Below are 21,249 nucleotides of genomic sequence, written 5' to 3'. Positions count from 1 at the left end.
TAAGAATTGAATAAACAACTCAATAATATCAAGGGCAAGATATTTAAGAAAAGTTCACATTATATTTTGTAATTCAAAATTCATCAAAATGCTAGGAAACTACTTAATTCATTATAGTTATTAAAATCAACATTGAATTTAGAATCATAGCTCAGTCTTTTTTTCTTCCTTATCTTTTTTTTTTCTTTTATTTTTATAATCTTTTATTTACACATTCAAAATAGCAAAAGAGTATTAAATTGAAGTATTAATTCATTTGATAACTCTTAATCACTAAATTCTGATAAAACCTAAGATCGAAATGTTAAAAATATGATTTATTTAGTTTATACACAAAGCAATCTATTTGTCTATCATAAACTAATTTAAAATTGAGAATTAAACTCTAATTGATCTACAAATTGATAAGATTATAGCTCTACACTATGGAATTTCTCATTTATTTATCTAGAAAATAAGAAATTTTTTCATATTTATTAACATATAAAGCTTACATATATTGTTCAAAGTTACAAACTAAAATAATATATATTATTTTATTTATTTAATTGACTTCATATAATTTGGCTTTATGGAGTCAAGAGATGTGGCCGGTTGAATTCTCCTTCTCACCATGTGATTTGACCTCCTCACTAATTAAAAATAGGGGTTTTTGCAGGTATACCCCTAAAAAATTTTGAAATTGCATATTTGCCCCTGAATAAAAGTTAATTGCATACATACCTTTGAATAATATACATAATTGCGTATATACCCTTTGGGGTTCAAATTAGTTAAAAAACCATCCATTAACAAATAACAAATATATAAAATTACCATTATATCATTGCATATATACCATTGAAAAGTTTTTTTAAGTTGTACAAGGGTTATTTTTGATCTTTTGTATATCTTAATCTAAGTTATGACTATAGTTAATCAAATTTGATTATCGGAATCTAACAGTAGGGGCATATCCGCAATTACCTATATTTTTCAATGGTATATATACAATTATATTTTTTCTGAGGGTAAATATACCATTTTAGAACTTTTGAGGGATTTATAACCAATTCTCCCTTAAAAATAAGCAATTTATTTATTTCAAAATTTTTATTTTAAAAAGAGTTTGGTAGTAAAATTTCAAACTATTAACAATTTCTCACTCCATAAAAATCCAAATAACATAAAACATATTGTTAAATAAAAATTTCTAATAAAATTTTTAAAACAACATAATCATATTGACATCAGGTCAAAAAAAAAATTAAAATTAAAAAAATAGAAACCTTATTTGACGGTCTAAGTTGAATAACTAAAGAACAAAAAAAAAAAAAGTCTGGTCAAAAAAAAGAGTGACTAATGAGAAAATCTGTAAACTTTCAGGGACCATTAAAAAGTTTCAAACGTCAAGGGACTTAAGTGCAAATTTCCAAACATTTTGAAATTCCCGGGAGTCTCCCCGGCGATCGACGGGTTTGACCTGACATCAGCTATCGTTGTCCGTCAATCTGAACCGTTAAAATCACTTTAAGATTCCCATGAGATCTAATCTCGAGGCATTTCCTGGTAGGTTTGCTCTTTGCCTTCGTTCCAAGGTTCAACAATGGAGGCCATGCTCCAACGTCATCTCTCTCTCTCTCTAATGGCGAGCTCTATATAGTGAGTAGTGGTAGTGGGAGTGGGGATTGAAGTCATTGAAGCATTGGAGGTCCAAAACAAGGGAGAAGATGTGGGATTTGATAGCACTTGGGGTTGTGATCTTTGTCTTCTTGGTTATTCTTGTGAGAATCGTGAGATTCGCCCTCGCTGATGGTGATTCCTCTCATTCCTCCCTTTTTATTTGTTTTTATTGTTAATTTTATAGAAAAGATGTGATTTTTGTTTGGTTTTAATGGGTGTTTTGTTGATTTGGGGATTTGTAGCTGATTTAACATTGCTCTCGAAAGGGGGACCCAAGAGATCGGAAGTTGAAGGCAAGGTGAGTTTAGAGGATTTTCTTCTTTTCTTTGAAATCTTGAACTCTTTTTTTAGGGGGATTTTGATTGGAAGTTGGTGAAATTTGATTTACAGGTTGCTTGGATTACAGGTGGAAGCAAGGGAATTGGTGAGCTTTTCTTTGATTAAATTATTGATGTTTGTGTTTGAATTGGATTGAAGAGTTTTTCTCACTGTGTGGTCAATATATCTAATTCTTTCCATAATTATTAATTTCATATCAATTACATTGAATCATTTATCATAGTTATGCTCTTTATGATCTATCTCTCTCTCTGGTCTGTGTTTTGGAGAGTATTTGGACGGGCATTGTCGAATACTCTGAATGTATATGATGTAAGAAAGCTTAAAAATGGATAAATATGATACTTATAACTTCATTGTGGAGCTTTTAGGAAAGGAGCTTGCTAGACAGTTTGTAGAGTTAGGTGCCAAGGTGATAATTTCTGCGAGAAATGTTGCAGATTTGGAGAAAGTCAAAGCCGAACTCCTTGGTAAGGATGTTTGATATGTTGTGAGGCACCTGAATGGATAGTATTTTGTGTGTGTAATGAATCAATCTGTTCTTTGTTTTCCGATGTTGTTTGGAACAGGTAAATATCCCAATGCTGAAGTTGAAGTTTTGTCGTTCGATTTAACATCCGATGAAGAGTTCCTTAGAGAAGCTGTTAAGAAGTCGGAGTCTTTCTTTTCTGGTGCTGGTGTTTATTACATGGTCCACAATGCAGGGGATGATCCTCTTGTAAGCACTCTTTAAGTTTTTTCCTTTTCCTCTCATTTCATAAATTATGTTCTAAGCTTTGAAGTTTATTGGCTTAAGTTTTCTGCTTTCTCTACAGCCAATACCAGCTCTGGAAATAACCAGTGAAACTGTCCTGGTATATGAAATTTCTGAAATTTATATCATATCATTCTTTGAAATCTAAAGTTTATAAATTTTATATGTTTTCTTTTATTTACATAGACTATTATTAAAACGAATGTCCTGGGAACGATAAATCTCACTAGGCTTATTGCTCCATTTATGATTGAAAGGGGAGGAGGACATTTCATTGTGGTAAGTTACAAAAGAATTTCGCTCGAAATTTACCTTATTTAAAGAATGAAATAGATGTTCAAGACTGAAAGTTAATGTTAACCTGCAGATGAGCAGTACTGCAGGAAAATGCCCTGTACCAGGTCAAACTGTGGGTTCAGCCTCCAAATTCGCTCTAAATGGGTACTTCCACACTTTGCGTTCAGAGGTATCGATCACTCTATGTATTCATTACATGCACTTATTCTTTGTGTTAATAATGCAAGCATTGATCAACCTCTGTATTCCCATCTCTTTGTGTAGCTAATTCAGAAAGGCATCAATGTCACCGTTGTTTGTCCTGGGCCAATCGCCACAAAACCACTGTTTAAGGGAACTAATTCTGCAGAGGTATCTATTTTGCCTTTCTCTTCAACTCCCTGATCAAGAAATTTTGATTTAGTACGGTGATCATCGACTGTAGAAATCATAATTCAAAAATTATGTCATAGTATTAATTCTTCTACTCTTATTATTAGCATATTCCTAGCATAAATTATGGTGATTAATTCTACTTAACTGAATGTTTCATTGTAGAAACCTGTAACAACAGACCGATGTGTTCATCTAATCATCACCGCAGCAACTCATAAGCTGAAGGAAGTTTGGATTGCAAACCAGGTTATTATTCTCTTCAAACCGAAGACATTAAAAAACTCTATATTAATTTAGAATTGCTAGCATCTGATTCATTTATGCAAAACTTGTGATACTTTTGCAACTATTTTTTTTGTCTGGCAGCCTGTGCTCTCAGTAATGTACCTCACTCAGTACATGCCAACTCTTGGCTTATGGTTCCTGGACAAGGTACTGTTTCTAAGTAATCAAATTTTTAAGCATTGTTGCCTATTGCATTTTGTCACCAATATTTTATGAAACTGAATGTAGCCTAAATGACTTCAGTTATATTCATGTCTGGTGTTTTCTTGATCTTGTAGATTGGCAGTAACCGTGTGGAATTCGCACAGACCGGAGGGAACATTTCTCTCATGACATTGTTCTTCGGCAAAAAGAAAGAAAAAACAGGGTAATCAGCACCTCTGCTGAAATTGATTTTGTGAATGTATATGTAATTTCACATAATGGGCAATCTCTACGCCAGTATCTCTTTTTTTTTAATCTTGTTTTAATAAGAAGATGAGGATGACAGTCTCCCATATGTATGTCATCAATAAGAAACATGAGAATGGTTTACAATTTTGGTGTTGGTTTTGCACCCTTTTATAAATTGTATTATCCAGAATGTCAATGTTTGCAAGGTTATCTTTGTGCATTCGCATATTGTTCAATTTTTTTTTTAAATGTTACAAGAACTACATGAACAGTCACAACTTTGCCTGCTTGTGTTGACTTTGTACATGATCAAACAAAGATATAACCCTGATATGATTTCCCAGAAAAATAAGATCATGATGGATTTATCAGTGCAGAAACATTTTGCAAACGAAATTATAGAGATTGAAATGTTTAGAGTTCAAAATCTACTCAAATTGATTGCTAATGTCACCAAAAATCAGGTAACACAAAACTTTGTTGCGATACAAAATAAGAGGGTAATCTCAAGACCTAAAGCACAAAATAGAACACATTATGCTGCTAAAACCAAAATAACAAGCTGCAAGGAGTCTCGGAAATTCTCAATTAATAAAATAATCAGCAAGTTCCTTCTTCACAGATCTTGAACACTCAAACCTGCACATAAAGCAGAAAAATAAATAAAGAAACAATCAACAGTCAAAGAAAGATTCCACACAACATCAGACATATTGTTGCAAAAGGCGAGTAATAAATTACCAAGAAAATGGAAATAAGACAGACAGTAACATAAGACGGTCATAAAGGGATCAAACTCACCACCCTTCAATGCATTCATGAATCAGCATTTGGCTCGACAAGCTACTATATCAATTGCCCTAGGTTCAAACTAAATAGTGCTTGGTGCTACCCTGTATTTGGCTTGACTCTACTACATGATGCAAAAATTATCTTTAAGCATTTGGGATTGACAAGTTTGGAATGGTTGTTCAACAAAGGCCACAAAAATGACATAAGTGCCCTAAATCGATGAGACCAAATCCAGAGAATCTATGTATAGCAAGTACTAAAGTCTGAAAACTGCCGAAGTTTTAAATTTTAATCTCTTACCAGAATGGAAAGCAACCATACATGATGTAATGCAATATTTAGAAGTGAACCATAGAAATTAAAAAAAGAAAAAGAAAAAACTAAGCGAAAATATGCCAGCATAGAAGGTACGACTGACCAGGAGGAAGAGACTGCTTCAGCTTGTCAGCCTTCTCTGGATCAAACACACAGAGTGTGTACAGATATTTGGAGCATCGAACCTTGAACTTGACAACATCTTTGCTCCTCTTGATCTTTACTGAGCGAGCATCTTTCCTTCTTGCTGTGAGAAGGAAATCCTTGATCTCATGTATCTGCTTTGGCTGAACAACAAACATAGATATTTAACAATAACACTTTATATATCAACCCAAAACGACACCCAAAGAAGACAAATCCTAACATAACCTAGCTCACGGACATCCAAACAAGGAATGCACAAAAAACATTATCATCAGAAATCTATTTCATTGACATTCAAACAGTCCATGAAATACCCACAATTTGCACAAAATACCCCAAAAAAAAAATAAATATCAAGTATCTTCATAAGAACCCTTAATACAAATCAGCCCTTAACACCCCATTGAAGACAAACACTAATGAAAACCTAGGGAAGGACATCTCGAAAAGGAGAATGAAAATAAAGTATCTTCATAAATCTACTAAATTGATCCCCAAACAGGCTATGCAATACCCACAATTTTACACAAATATAGATATTTAACCAAAAAAAAAATTACATACCAATCTGAAATACCACCCAAAGATGACAAACCGAAACATAAACCTAGTCTTAGTACATCACAGAATGGAGAGCATGAAAAGAAATTTTCTTCAGAAATCCACTCAGTTGATTTGAAAACAGGCCATGCAATACCCACAATTTGCACAAATACAGAAATTTAACCAAAAACAAAAAACTTTACATATCAGCAGGAAACACTAGACAAAGAAGACAAACACTGACATAAACCTAGCCAGAACAACATCCAAAACAAAGAAAGCAAAAGATCTTCAGAAATCAACTCCATTGATCTTCAAACAGGTCACGCAACACCCACAATTAGCACAATAGACATTTAACAGAATCAGCAGAAAACACACCCAGAGAAAACAAACCCTAACAAAAACCTAGCCAAAGGACATCCGAACAATAAGAGCATGAAAAGAAACTATCTTCACAAAGCTACTGAATTGATCTTCAAACAGGATATTAAAAATCCGCAATTTATACAAACAACATATAAATTTCATCAATGTTCGATCAAACATGAACATTTCCCCGTCAATGCACCAACTACATAAAATCCACACATACACAACAGCAGTTCATGTGTCATGGAATCCATCCAACACTAATGCAGAGCAATTACCAGCAATTTAAAAATGCTACATTTCATCATATTTTGCAATCGATTGCAGAGCTCAATACCAGAATTCACCAAAACAAACTGATAAAAAAAACATCAAAATAAACACAGATCTAGCCTACATATACAAAATACAAAATGCAAAACAAAAGAACAACAATCGAGAAGATGAAAAGCGTACCATTTTGGTTGGAGATCTCAGAGATGCCCGCCCGATTTCGATCAAACACTAATCCAGAAACCCTAGCTACGAGCGCCGGCTGGATTTTATACCCCCAAATGAAGGAGAGAATAGATAAAACCCTAATCTCGTCCAATTACCTAAATACCCTTTATTGTTTATGAATGGGCCTTTCTAGACCAACCCAACAGGCCCATTCACTGCCGTTTTCTAAGCCCAATATATTTTTTTATATTTATTTTTATTTTTATTTACAAGTGAATAAATCATATTCATGTTAAAAAATAAATTTAAATATTATTTTTTTTAATTTTTACTAGAAACAATTGTTAGCTTTACTTGCACTATATATTATATAATAAATTCTGTTCAAATATTGAAGTTTATAAGTGTCAGTCGATTTTAGATTAATACAAAAATCTTTTAGATAAAAATAAAACAAATGGAGCGTTTGTATATATATATATATATATATATATATATATATATATATATATATATATATATATATATATATATATATATATATATATATATATATATATATGTATGTATATATATACATATATATATTTTGAAATAATTTATACAACTATTGGTGTTAACAAGTATAGTTATAATTTTTTTTTTTTATGTTATCATAAATAGAGTGTATTAAAAAATATAAATTAAAAATTTTATCCTATAATTATATTTTAACTTACCAAAACAGGACTATGCATGAAGAGGTAGTCATAAAGGTCTTTGGTTTAGTGGCACTAGTCCAATACGAAAGGCTTGGTTTATAGGACGCTCAATATTTGGGTTCGAAAGTTCGAAACATATTGGACGTAATGGTGCCAACTACCAAGGGTCGCAGCTATAGGAATGAGCTTGCAACCCAATCAACGTGTTAGTCCGATGACTGCGGAAGAGATAATGGTGGTCTTTTTCTGCACATGCCCATGACTATGTAAGTATATATCACATTAGTAAAAAACAGAAAAATAGCCAAACATTTTCTAAATTGGTAAATAACTGATCTTCTATAAAAACAAATAAGAGACATTATATTTTCATAGAAATGTATTGTAGTGTATTTCGTAACTACAATACATAAATAGATTGTTAGAATTTATATATATATATATAATTATCTTTTATACAAATTAATATTAATGAATGTTTGTATTTGTAAAAATTAAGCCATAAATAATAATTTTGATGTACTAAGTTATACTATTGATCCCAAATAAAATAATTATTAATAGGATTTATGCATCTCCGTTTTTGTCAATTTTGGGATGTATTTTATTTTAAGTATGTATTGAAAGCAATCATCGGTTTTTAGTAAATCACTGGACTTTGGTCAAATATCATTTTGATCAATGAATTTTAATTTGTTTCGAAATGCGTATTAAAGTTACTAATCATTTCATCAATAGGTCACCTAATGGATTAGCGTCTTCATTAGCTGACATGGAGACCTCCACCAGTGCACTGATTGGACTTTTCCATGCCTCCACGTCAGCTAATGAAGATGCTAATCTATCGGGGGATCTACCGACGAAATGATCAGCAATTTTAGTAAGCATTTCGTAACAAATTAAAAATCAGTGATCAAAATGATATTTGACTAAAGTTCAGTGATTTACCAAAAAAATTATCAGTGTAGGCTAATATGCTAGTGCAAAAAAACCCACGTAATATGACTATATATTCATATATATATATATATATATATATATATATATATATATATATATATATGAGAAAACGTTATCTAAGTAAGTACTTAGATAATGTTTTCTAAGTATGTTTGACTGAGCCAGTGTTGCTTCCTTTTTACTGTTTACATTATTCCGAACTGTTGCACATTGTTTATTATCATAACCATCAAATGCAAATTCAACAGTTACTGTAATGTCCTAAGATTTTAAATCTAGGGGTGTCCATTATATATATATATATATATATATATATATATATATATATATATATATATATATATATATATATATATTAGGCTCTCTTTGCCAATACAACTAAAATAATACTTTCTGGCTTTCACTCAATCGCTCTGTAGTTGTACCCAGGGGCCGAGGGAGAGAGGGGGCAGGGGGCGGCCGCCCCCCCTGTCGCCGACGGACCCCTCTTCCCCCCTCTCTCCCTTTTACTCAAGGACGGAGGAAGAGGGGTGGTCGCCCCTCTTCCCAAATGAACTCACCCCTCTCTCTCTCTCTCTCTCTCTCTCCCGAGTTTTATTTTTATTTTAAAAAATCAAATTTATACAAATTAATCCTTATTATCTAAAATATAATAATTTTTTAAAAATATATTTACAAAAATTTATTCTTTAATCTATTACTTTATCTAGATGTCTGTTTCTCTCTCTCGAGTTTTATTTTTATTTTAAAAAAATCAAATTTTATACAAATTAGGCACATTATTCAACTTTTATATTTTTGTATTTTGAATTATATCTTAAAAATCTTAAGAATTTTTATGCTAGACATAAACAACTTCTTTAATTGATCACCAACTATAATGATGTACAAAACTAATAAGAGACAATATATTTTAATAACCACCAAATATTGTGAAACATGCATTCCCTAATTTTCTAAAATAACTATGAGGCCTTTATAATATATAATATTTGCTTGGTGTTTTTTCTCTCCTTTCTTGTTGTCCTTTATTTCCATGTATAAGTACAAATTTGATTCTTATATATATATATATATTGATCATGTTCAACACCATGTTAATTATAAATGTACTTCACTCACAAAGATTTTGTAAGATGAAGCTTAAGATTACTACTTGTTTTATCAACTTTTTTTTGTCAAGAAATATTGATTGTGAACTACTTGAAAAACTAGACAAATGCATGCAACAATGAGCTCTAATTTATGATTTTGTTTTGAATTTGATGTGACTACAAATTTACTATTTAATTGACTGTTTGAAGATCCTTAATCAAGTTTTATAGGAAGGAGTATGCATGACTTGATCAAACATACTGTTTCATATGTTAAATATGTAGAGAAAAGTGATGATAGAGTCCAACCATTTTAAGGAAATGAGGACAAACAAATAAGTTTACTATTATGTGTCCCACACTTCAATTAAATCATGGAATTTATTCAAATATGTTGAAAAACGAGAGGACAAGAAAGATAAAGAGATTGAAACACAATGAGACATTTGTAGGCATGTTAATGTTTTGTTGTTATTATAAAGTTGATAAAACATAGTGCTAATGTTATTATTATTATTATTATTATTATTATTATTATTATTATTATTATTATTATTTTAAAGGTGATGAATAAAATCACTGATTTATTATTAGTAGTAATCATATATGTATCAAAATACATCAATATATATATGCATCAAAAGAGATATATTAATGACAAATCCATCTAAATCCATCAAAAGGAAGCATTAACACAATAATTAAGAGGGTTTTATTCCAGAAATATAGAACATAGAATCTTTATTTGTAATATTTTATATATAGCAATTATGATTAGATTTTTATTTAAATCAAGTTATTAAGGTAATATAAATATAATAGTTTTATACACATTAATTAAAGAGAGCTAGAGAAACCCATTTATCCTGATTATTGGTGGATATCAAACCTTTTTCAATTTTTTTAGTATTTTCATAAGAAATAAAAGTATTTGGCATATGTTTTATTTTATTATTATTTGAAAGAATGAAGGAGAGTTTTAGATGATGTTTGTTTTAAAATATTTGGAGCATGTAACTCAAAATATTTGAACTTTTAAAATCTTTTGTTTATTTCAAGAGATTTTATTTTCAAATGAATGCCAAATCTAGTTGAGGTTAAAAATGAGATTTGTTTTACGTCAAATTGATTATTAAACTAAACTGAGTAAAATTTTTGGTTTTTAAATCCAGTATTTTCAAATTTGTCATGTCAATGTTATGTGAGATTTGAAGGTTGATCAGAATAGGGTGAAAGGAATTGAAGTTGTTATTATAGGCGGAACTTACAGAGAGTTTATTAGAATATTTTTAATTTCAAAATTATTTAAATTTTTATGAAAACAATTTATATATAAGAGGGTTCTTATAATTAATAAAACCCGATAATCAATTAGGTGGGCGTAACCTCACCCTAGGTGTCCATATCTCTTTATAAATACATCAAATCATATATACATGATTTCCAAATCTAAATTTAGAAATCTCTTTAATTAAAAACAAAATTTTATAATCTAACTTTGTAGATACATTCAATAAAATATTAAATTTAACTCTCATACACTCTCAAATATGAATATTTATAAATACACTCTAAAGATCCGCTGTATTCTCAATTATATATAACTAAAAGCCAAGCTAATGTTCATGTAACTACACACAAGATTTTGATTGTTGTTTTGTGTTTGTCTTAAGAATAGGATGATGTTACACAAAGAAAAAGAAAGTGGTGTTTGAATAGTGAAAGAAGATGCACATTCTCAAGGAACACCAGAAAGAGCTAAGTCAATAGGATGTAAAAACTTGGGCCCATTTTAATGGTAGCTTGGGCAAGAAAACAAGAAGTTATAGCCTATTTTATTAAATCCAATCTCCCCACATAGACTTGTTCCCCACTTGATTTCTTGTGGGACACTATCATGTCAACAATATGTTTTTGGTTGTTCATACTTAGAAAAAGTGATTTATTTTGATGAATCATATTATTCAATTAGGGGGCGTTCATTTCAGGAAAAAGTGGGGGGAAGTGGTCTGACTTCCCCCACTTTTAGTGTTCATTTGTGCTGAAGTGGGGGAAATGACATTTTCCCCACTTTTGACTGAAGTGGATTTTGAACTAAACCGACTTCAGTATTTTTTTTGTTACTGAAGTGGGGGAAAGTGAGTCAATCTATAAAAACTAACTTATTTTCACTTTTAAAGTCTTTTTTGAACTCATAGAACTTCATCCAATACCTAAATCCTTCGGTTCTGTTCTCACTTTCTAACAAATGAACACAGAAGTTCTGGAAGTGATATCACTTCCCCCCACTTTAAGGAAGTGGCACTTCCCTCACTTCCTGACTTCCCCTCACTTACAGTGAAATGAACGCCCAGTATGTTAGAAGACTGAAAGTCCCCTGGCATTGTTCACATAACTATATATATATTATAAGATTTAGGGTTTAGGGTAGAGAGTGTATATTTATATATGTGTAGGTACATGCACAATGCCAAAACAAGGGTTTTGACGAAAAAACGCTTGAGATATGTCAAGAGATAGATAAATATGAAGGCGCATCATATACGGTGGCTTGAATAACCCTTAGGGATAAATCTCTCTTGCCATGCAACTCTCGAAAGAAAAAACCACTATCCTTCCTATAAGGGATATATTGTGCATTTTGTAAGTTGAGAAATTTGAACTCAAATTTTCTCCAAACACAAAGCACTTAAAAACCAGTTGGATATGCTTTTGTTCTCAGAAAAATAATAAAGTAGATAAACTACTTTTATACATGAGATTGGATTTGAACACTTGACCTCCCAAGTAAGATTCTCCAACCTTGACTGCTGAACTATGTCATTGTTAGAAAACAATAAAATGGGTAAGCCACTATCTATGCATGAGATGGGATTTGAATGCGCAATTTCAAGTAAAATTCCCAACTTGAAGTGTGTATTGATGTTTCCTTTTCTCTAAAAATATGTATTTTTTTTTTATCAAATTTTCTATTTTAAGAGTTAGAAACATGATTATTCTTGTAAAAAAATAAATATAACAATTAATTGATAGAACTAGATTAGAGAGAAAAAAAAAATCATAAGTGCTAGTTTTAATTTTTAAAAACACATCCAAACAAACCATTGTTATCATATCTTTAATTAATAAAAAAATGTGTTCTTGAAATAACTTATACTACTCTTATAATGTAGACATGTTTTTAATGAAAAAGATAGATAAACAATGACTCATTAGCATCATAATTCAAGAATTACATGAGAGACCAGATTAACTCTTTATGATATGTAATTAAACTATATACATGTTATATGAAATTGCAATAAGTTAGCTTAACTATAAGCGATGAGCCAAATTATTATTAAAAAAAGAATATTAATTGTTTTGTTGCAATTGAACACATTCAAAATCACAAATTAACAGCTATTCAATCCACTAATGTACTAATAAGAAACAATTATAAACTAATATAATATATAATTTGAACATAAAATGACTCATATTACACCCAATAATTCTATTCTATTGTTGAACAACGTACTAAGTATACCATTATCTTTCTTTGTTAAGCAATTAAGAAATAATAAAAATTTTAACTTCATATAAAAAAGGGAATGCTCTCATTCTCCATCCATCAACAATACAAGAGAAACTTCCTACAAATCTATGAATAAGTCGGAGATTAAGCGTTTGCTTCAATTAAATATTATATATAACTTGGGCCTAGTACATGTTATCTGATCAACACCAACAAATACCCTACATTTGATCATATACCAAACAACAAAGCAAACAAGCAAATTAAACCAAGAAGAAGAAGAAGAAGCAAACTAAACCACCCTAATTAACCTACCAACCATAAACAAGAAAGATAAAAGAAAAAAGTATACATAATACATTAATAATTATACTCTTCCTCTCTCAATATCAAAACTAATCAAAATCCCATGCATCCACTTATTCTTCTTCTTCTTCTTCTTCTTCTTCTTCTTCTTCTTCTTCTTCAACATTTCATACTAACTCAAACCATTATAAAAAACATACATAACAACATAATCATCATCATCTTTCATGAAGGTTTCCAAGCTGATGCCCAAACAACAGCCTCATCCTTCCAAGCCAAATACACCCCAAAGCAACCATGATCATCATCATCATCCTCCCCTTGAGAACTAGTACTGTTCTTAGTACTAGTCACAAGTGACCATCCACCTTGATACCTCTTCAACAAAGCCTTAACATCATCCAATGCATCATCACTCAAGTTCACTGGCATGAACTCAACTCCTCTTAGTCTCTCACTCCATTGTCTTCCTTTCTCCCTCCTCTCACAGTAGTAATACTCTCCATTCCCTCCTCCTCCACCATCCCCTTCACAAGCCAAAACACTCAATATACTTCTAGAACATTCCCTTTCCAACATCAACCTCTCATTACTAGTACTCACCCCAAAACTCTCCTGCAACATCTGAAAGAACACTCCATAAAATCTCAAGCACTCTTCAAAGCACATCACAAACACATCCTTGTTACTAGTGAAATCAGCCTCTTCTTCCACCACTGTCACCACCTTTGGCTTTAGCTGATGAATCATTCTCAAGAAATCACTTCTTTCATCGATGTTAACTCTCCGTAAGGCACCGATGAGGTTAATGGCCACCACCTCGTCTTCCCGGAGACTGAAATCCTCCTTCTTGAGCTCCCCCAACCTTGTGAACCCACTCACTACTTGAAACTCAAATGGCACTCCCATCAATCTTGCAAACTTCTCCATCCTTTGTCCTATTTCCTTGATCACAGTACCACCGGCTCTCGCCGATACCACCACCGATAGCCTCAAATGCGGCGTATCGTCATTCCGTGTGGCCAATGCTTCAAGCAATGTAGGCCATTGAGTGCAATAGGTGTTACTCATATCAATAATATGAAGTTTTGCTTCTCCTTCCAATGCTTCCAAGATAGCACAATTAGAAGCAACATGACCAAAGGTTGTCCAAGGACTCACTTCTTGAAACTTAAGGATGACCTTGCGAGCAGTCTCAAAGCAATGGTTTTTCTCGGCTATGGAAATCAAAGTGTTGAAACTACGGTCACCTGAATCAGTGGCTTTGCAGAAGAGAGCTTGGAGGAAATAAGAAGCAAGCTTTTGGTCAGTATCTCCATAAGGGGAAGAGAGCTCATTCAACATCCAAAGAAAGTGATGGATTTTAGTTGAGTCCTTGTCAGAGATAGCCTTTGCACACTCTCTCAACAACTTTTCAGCCCATTTCTTCTCATCATTTGTGCTACTACTAGTACTAGTTGTGATGCTCATTGTTGTTGTTGCATGATGATGGTAGCTTGAGTTTTGCATGCTTGCTTGATGATGATGATGATGATGAAGAAGGTGTTTATGAGAGTGGATTAAGATTGAATGAGGAGGTGGTTTGGGAGAAGGGAGGGAGATATCCATGAACAAGTTTCATGAAGGGATTAAGGAAGAAGATGGGAGAGAGAGGGCGAGAGAGATGAAGTTGAAAATTGATTAGTGTTTGAGAGATGTGTGGTTTTATGGAGGAAACCCTAGTGATAGGTGTAGGTAGAGAGGTCTATGGTTTAAGTTTAACTCATAGTGATACAAAGATAGAAGGGATATATCAACATCATCTTCATCACAATGTTCTTGTCGACCAATTTAGCTATAGTGAAATGACTTCTTTCACTTCTCTCACTTCTCTTTCTCTCTCTCTACTAATTAAGCTTTGCAAGAAATATATATACACACACATTATTTTAGATCAAGAATGAGTTTCTAGTCTGCCTTCCAAAGTGATTTTGTTCATAAATTTTAATATATTAATATATGATCGCAATTTGTGCATACTTATTATATATTTATATATAATACATTACAATATATTTTTTTTAAGTGATATTAACTCCACTCCGGGTTATATTTATAATAAAACAATAATAGTTAGATGATGATTTAACTGTTTTATAGTTAATTTTTTTAATAAATAAAATATATTAAATATATTTAATAATTATAATATACTTAAACAATAGGCCATTCCAATAATTTAGAGTCCACTACATAAATTATTTCTTTCCATATTACTCTAGTAAAAATATTCAAACTAAACAAACCAAATTCAGAGATTATTTTGTAAATATTTTGCTAAATATTTTCTAGGTCTATCTTTATATATTCTATAATCTTGACCAAATACTATCACACTAAGTTTGCTTATTACTGATTAAATATAAAATGTTACTATATATACAAAATATTAAACATTAATTTATTAAACATGAACTCAGCTAGCTAGCATAGATATATAAATAATGAATATATATTAATAAATTTCCACCATGTCAAAATAATATAGTATTTTCATGCTTATAACCAGTGAATATTACTTTTATATTCTAATTATACCATCATATTTATTTTCCTCTTTAAATAAAAGAATAACGAGATTTTTAATTAAATAATAAATATAAATCAAATTTCAAAACAATTTAAATTTTATGAAAAGTACCAAATTAATACTCATATATTTAAAAAATTCAATAGCAACATTCGTGGAATTAAATTCATATTAACAAATTGATAACTTGTACCGTATAAACAACACAATGTTCTACTAGTATCATTGAATTGTATATCTCTTCTAGTTTTATTAAAAAAATAAAAAACTAACTAATCATAATACAAACAAAAATCTACAAGTTGTTGTTTTTTATATATAGTATTATCATTATTATAATAATTATTATATACGTGTTCCATAATCTACTTATACTACACCAGCTCTTGTAATTAAGTAGGTATGCATGAGAAACAACAAAAGTGATATCAATATCATTAGAAGAAGATATAAACAGGAGCATACATACAATAATGTTTTTATAATCACTAGTAAAGTTATAAAGCCAACATCTTTCTTTTTAACTTTTGTTCAAGGGTGCTTTCTTCTATTTCATGGTTGACATATATATAGCTATCACTTCCAAGAAGCCTATATATATATTCATGTCACTTAAGGTTCACCTAGGAATAGATATGTCTCCCAATCTCAAATGGTACCTTGAGATAAATCAACAAGGTGTCAAATCTTCATATATATTAAATTTTTTTTTAAATGTTACCATTTACTATTTTTTTAAAAAAATAACCACCGGTTTTTAAAGAAAGGTTTTTGTTCATCTTGACTGTTAATGTAAGAATATATTCAATCTTTTATGCATGAATTTGACAAATTTATTTGTTTCAACTTTTTATATTATCATGATGTCTCATATTGAAAATACATGTCACATATAATAAGTCTGATTTTTTTTAAAAAAATAGGGACAACTCAACACACTCTAATTACACCTCAATCATGTATTTATGAAGAGTCGAATCTTTGATCTTTTACATAAGAGTCAAATATTTAACCGCTTATTCAATATGAGTCTGAATTAGTGAAAGACACCAAAACACATAAAATTATTTGGTTAAAAAACTTGTTTATTTATTTATCAACCAGTGGATTTACTGGCCTTTGTGAAACATATTTATCATTAAATATTTATAATAGGCAATACTAACCAACTAGTTTTAAAGAAAGGGACAAAAAATTCTTTGGGTTATATATATAATATTATAATATTTAAACTAATTCTTTTAATAGTGCTTAATTCGGTTATAGTCTTATGGACAAAAACATCAATCAAGGATTTTCCCATCTGTATTGATTAATTTACTATTTAAACAACCAATATATGAGCTTTAGTTTTATAAGAAGCCAAAAACAAGAGACATATATTATTCTTCTTCTTGGAACCATCTAAACAATTGGTAACTCAATTATTTGCAAGAAGAGTTCAAATTTGCAAAGAAACAAAACAATCAATAGAGAGCTTGAGAAGGTCCATAGATAAAACCAAGACCAAGGAATCTATATTATCATATACCAATGATAATTAATATTCACCTAATCTTGATATTTAAATTATATATATATTTAGTGTTTCTCTTTTTAAATTATATATATATATATATATATATATATATAAGCAACATATGTTTAATTAATTGGTATAGATATGTGCTAGTTTTTTTTAGTTATGTGATGTACAAATTAATCATTTATTTTATAATTTTTTATTAAGCAATTGAATTTGGCTCATTAAAAAAAACCTATATAGCCAATGTTGGTATAATTCAATGATAAAACATGGGAGTCCCATGTCAGAGGTTGAGAGGTCAAATCCCTTCTCATGCTTGATAATTAATATGAATAATAATTTATTTATTTTTTTAAACAAATACGACAAGCGCATATACAATTAGGGGTATGTGTACAATTGAGAATAAAATGTCCAACCGTGCATCCACCTAGCACATCAATTTTGGCCTGTAAGTCTGTATCCATAACTGAGGATTCGTTACCAACCCCTTTTTATAGTAGGGCAGTGCTCATGTTCACTTTGTAAAAAAAAAACCTATATAAACTAATATAATTATTAATTTAAATGATATAGAATTAATTATTATATTTAATAAAAACAAATGCCTCCCAATCATTAGAGGCTAAATGTGGTGCCAAAACACACCAAACATAGCAAGAAAATTAAGAGAGAGAGAAAGAGCACTTAATTCCTTTCCTCTGCTTTTCCCAAACATGTTCTGCATGAACTTGGATTATAAAGACTATTCAAATGCTTTCAAAAACTTTGATGAAAGAAGTACATACTCTACATGTTTTTAGGCAATCATTTCCTCAAAAGGATTAGAGCCCATGCATCTATGTCCCAACAAAAAGTAGCAAACTTTATATAGCTTTTTCTTGGTGATGTTACATGCCTCCACTTGCATTGCATTGCATTGCATTGCATTGTGAGCTATGGAAAATAATTTGACATGAAATCTTGGTACAAAGCCTATTCTTGGTGTGACAATGTACTACTACATTTTGAAAATTCCTTCATATATTATTCCTTTCTGGTTTTTTTTTTAATGAAAATCAAATTTAATATATCCCTTAATAACTTTAAGAGGTCGTTTGATGCTTTACAGTGAAAGACTTTCCTTACAAAGTCTTCTACTGTAAAGTTTTTGCCTGTAATTACTTTCTCTAAAAAATAACAATACAATGCTTAGTATGTATCATGAAAATTATAATTAAAATGTATGTATAGTTAATTATTTTATTTGGCACGAATAGGTTTGCATATAAAGTTATATTCATTCTCAATTTTGCTCTTGATTACTCTAGTTAATAAAATTTTAAAAACAAAAATAAAAAACCATACATAAAAACAACATCCCATCACTAAATCCTCATAACATTAAATGAACTCATTAAAACCATACAAAAAAACCAAAATCCCGTTCCAAAAAGGCAAAAGTTTTAAAAAAAAAATCATCACAAAAAAATAAAAATAAAAAAATAAAAAAACCAAAAAAAGACCCAAAAAGTGATTAATTTTGGGGTAGGGTTATGGAAAGGAGAGAAAAACATAAGAGTTTTGCTCTAGGGTTTTCAAAAGCAAGAAAAAAATGGAAGAATTTTTACTTAAACAAATGGTGGTATTGGAATTTCACTTGTCTCACATTTTCACAACCACTATGTAATTTTTTTCACACCCTCACCCCTATGAATTATTTTCTCTGGTAACAAAGAAAGTAATTGCATAAAGACCACGACTTTGCAAAGTTCTTATTAAAACCAAACGTGTGAATGTTTTTCACAAGCTTTATTTTCTCTGCAAAGTTGTTATTTTTTCACATACCAAACGACTCCTAAATGTTAGTTATATATACACACACATATTAATTAAGAAAGAACCACTGTATAGTAAAGAGAGTTTACTATCATGGGGTTATTTTGATAAGTATTTAATTAATTTACAGTAAAGAGTGGTTCTTTACTGTATAGTAAAGAACCACTCTCTTTCTAATTTAATTTATTGGACAATAATAATTTACAAAATACAGTTATTTTGATAGCGCATTTGAAAAACTGTTTGTTTCATATTAGTATATATCTACCATAAAGAGTGAACTATTTTATATTGGAATAGATGAGCAAGATAAGCAATATGTTAGCTTAGGAAATTTAAGAAAACATTAGATAATTATCATAATGGGTTAATTAATGAATCGATAAACATAAATTTAGAATACTGAAATATATGTGAAAAACTAAAAATAGTAAAGCCACAAGATTGGATATAAAAGAATTAAATCAAGTATGCTATTTTAAAGATCACAAGACAACTATATAAATATTTTCTTGCAATGTTAATTAATTTCTAAACTCAAAAGACCACAAACACTTTTGTAGTGCGAAAATAATAAAAATTATTCTTTTATCTTCATCTTCAATTACAAGAAAACCTCTCTTCTAAAACCTTTGTTATAATATAAAATACTAATATTAACAACAACCATAATAACGATAATGATAATTTTCTCCAAAGTTTATCTCTTTACTTTTATTCTTTGAGTTTAATTATTTTTCATTCCTTCAACTGTAGTTATGACTCAAAACATTAGAATTAATTTCTCCTAGGTTTAACTCAAATAGAATAATATAAACCTAACAAATTAAATGTCTTTCTTCAATGTTAAACATCATAGCTCTACTTTCTCTATACATTTTGATTTGTTATCCTCATTTATGTTATGTTGATTATTATATGCTCTGTGTTAGGTTTTGTGTGAGGATATTTTTGTCATGTGAAACTTTAATTTTACTTAAATAGTTTTCTTATGTGTCACAATAAAAAAAAAATAATAAAAAAAATCCCAAGTACAGTTAGAAATCTTGACGAAAACTCTTTGTTGTCAAGTTTTTTTTTAAAATCGTCAAAAAAGTTTTTTTTTTTTAAAGATAATTTAATATTAGCATAAATCTTTAGACATATCTTCTAAGCTATCGATTTTGACTGTATTGATAGTTTTGTGTTTCTAGTTGAATAATGGATAGTTGAGTTGTTGTCGGCTCGTTCTTGTCGCTTGTATGTTTTTTTTTTTTTAAAAAAAAAAATTTAAAGAGATTCACAATAAGATGGTTTAATCAAGAGGAACTACATTTAACATGGTGCAATTTGTTTATATTAAATTATTAATAGATAAAAGAATAATACTAGAGGACAACTAATTACCAAGGCAATTTCTTATGTAACTTGACATACACATGTTATAGATGTATAATTATAGGGTCAATAAAACTGATAAAAAGTAAAATATAAAATCAAAACATTAACAAAACAAATATTACTGAACAAATAGAGAGTAAACAGAGAATTTCTCAAAACCATGAAAAAATATAACAAATGAAATTTCACTAACGATACAAATAAGATTATAATTGTTGTTTTTCTCTTAAAGGTATGTTAACTCTTCTAAATTGAACTCAAAATATTATATATATATATATATATATATATATATATAATTAGAGATGTTATTAAGTTGGTTAACCAAAATCACTTCTCAGTGTCTCTCTGTCCACCATTGAACAAAGTGAACATGCATGGCTGCAAAAGAAGAGAAAAAAAGAAAAAGCTGAAAAAAAAGATCAACATTCATTGATTTGATATTTCCACTGTTGGATGAAAAGAGTTAAAGTAGTCATATGACTCATATAAATCTATCTTCATATTAATATTATATATATAAATAATACATAGATGAGAACCAAATATCAAGTCACCCGATAAAATGAAAAAGGTGGTAAATAAAAATAAAAAAATAAAAAATAAAAAGGTGGCAAAGCTAGGCTGTCCATGTTAGTGTCTGTTCTTAGAGCAGGTTAGCTCT

General features: G+C 30.0%; 3 protein-coding genes across 3 annotated transcripts; 1 reads left to right on the top strand and 2 right to left on the bottom strand.

The window, feature by feature from the left end:
• The first annotated feature begins 1,554 nt into the window (after positions 1–1,554).
• Positions 1,555–4,295, top strand: LOC120262449 (dehydrogenase/reductase SDR family member 7-like). The gene is made up of 12 exons (XM_039270555.1): positions 1,555–1,794; positions 1,905–1,960; positions 2,053–2,086; positions 2,373–2,471; positions 2,571–2,719; positions 2,817–2,855; positions 2,942–3,034; positions 3,123–3,221; positions 3,317–3,403; positions 3,590–3,673; positions 3,794–3,859; positions 3,991–4,295. Exons 1-12 carry the CDS (start codon positions 1,710–1,712, stop codon positions 4,081–4,083), a joined length of 984 nt encoding a protein of 327 aa, XP_039126489.1. The 5' UTR covers positions 1,555–1,709; the 3' UTR covers positions 4,084–4,295.
• A 223-nt stretch (positions 4,296–4,518) lies between these two features.
• LOC120262450 (60S ribosomal protein L38) lies at positions 4,519–6,836 on the bottom strand. Its single transcript, XM_039270556.1, has 3 exons — positions 6,731–6,836; positions 5,316–5,499; positions 4,519–4,744 (listed from the first exon to the last, which is right to left on the bottom strand). Exons 1-3 carry the CDS (start codon positions 6,731–6,733, stop codon positions 4,722–4,724), a joined length of 210 nt encoding a protein of 69 aa, XP_039126490.1. The 5' UTR covers positions 6,734–6,836; the 3' UTR covers positions 4,519–4,721.
• A 6,340-nt stretch (positions 6,837–13,176) lies between these two features.
• On the bottom strand, positions 13,177–14,973 carry LOC120262136 (protein SHORT-ROOT-like). The gene has a single exon (XM_039270201.1). It carries the CDS (start codon positions 14,899–14,901, stop codon positions 13,519–13,521), a length of 1,383 nt encoding a protein of 460 aa, XP_039126135.1. The 5' UTR covers positions 14,902–14,973; the 3' UTR covers positions 13,177–13,518.
• Between the last annotated feature and the right edge of the window lie 6,276 nt (positions 14,974–21,249).

The sequence above is a fragment of the Dioscorea cayenensis genome, chromosome 5, assembly GCF_009730915.1.
Source record: "Dioscorea cayenensis subsp. rotundata cultivar TDr96_F1 chromosome 5, TDr96_F1_v2_PseudoChromosome.rev07_lg8_w22 25.fasta, whole genome shotgun sequence".
Lineage (NCBI taxonomy): Eukaryota > Viridiplantae > Streptophyta > Magnoliopsida > Dioscoreales > Dioscoreaceae > Dioscorea > Dioscorea cayenensis.
Note: the sequence above shows the minus strand (reverse complement) of the source record. Positions and strands in the feature narration are given on the sequence as shown.

Excerpts from the sequence above, each read along its gene's own strand:
- LOC120262449 (XM_039270555.1), top strand. The coding sequence starts at position 1,710 with ATGTGGGATTTGATAGCACTTGGGGTTGTGATCTTTGTCTTCTTGGTT. Across the intron at positions 1,795-1,904 it reads GAGATTCGCCCTCGCTGATG|CTGATTTAACATTGCTCTCG; the intron begins GTGATTCCTCTC and ends GGGGATTTGTAG. Across the intron at positions 3,035-3,122 it reads GAGGAGGACATTTCATTGTG|ATGAGCAGTACTGCAGGAAA; the intron begins GTAAGTTACAAA and ends GTTAACCTGCAG.
- LOC120262450 (XM_039270556.1), bottom strand. Across the intron at positions 4,745-5,315 it reads GAAGCAGTCTCTTCCTCCTG|GTTTGAGTGTTCAAGATCTG; the intron begins GTCAGTCGTACC and ends CTTTATGTGCAG.
- LOC120262136 (XM_039270201.1), bottom strand. The coding sequence starts at position 14,901 with ATGGATATCTCCCTCCCTTCTCCCAAACCACCTCCTCATTCAATCTTA.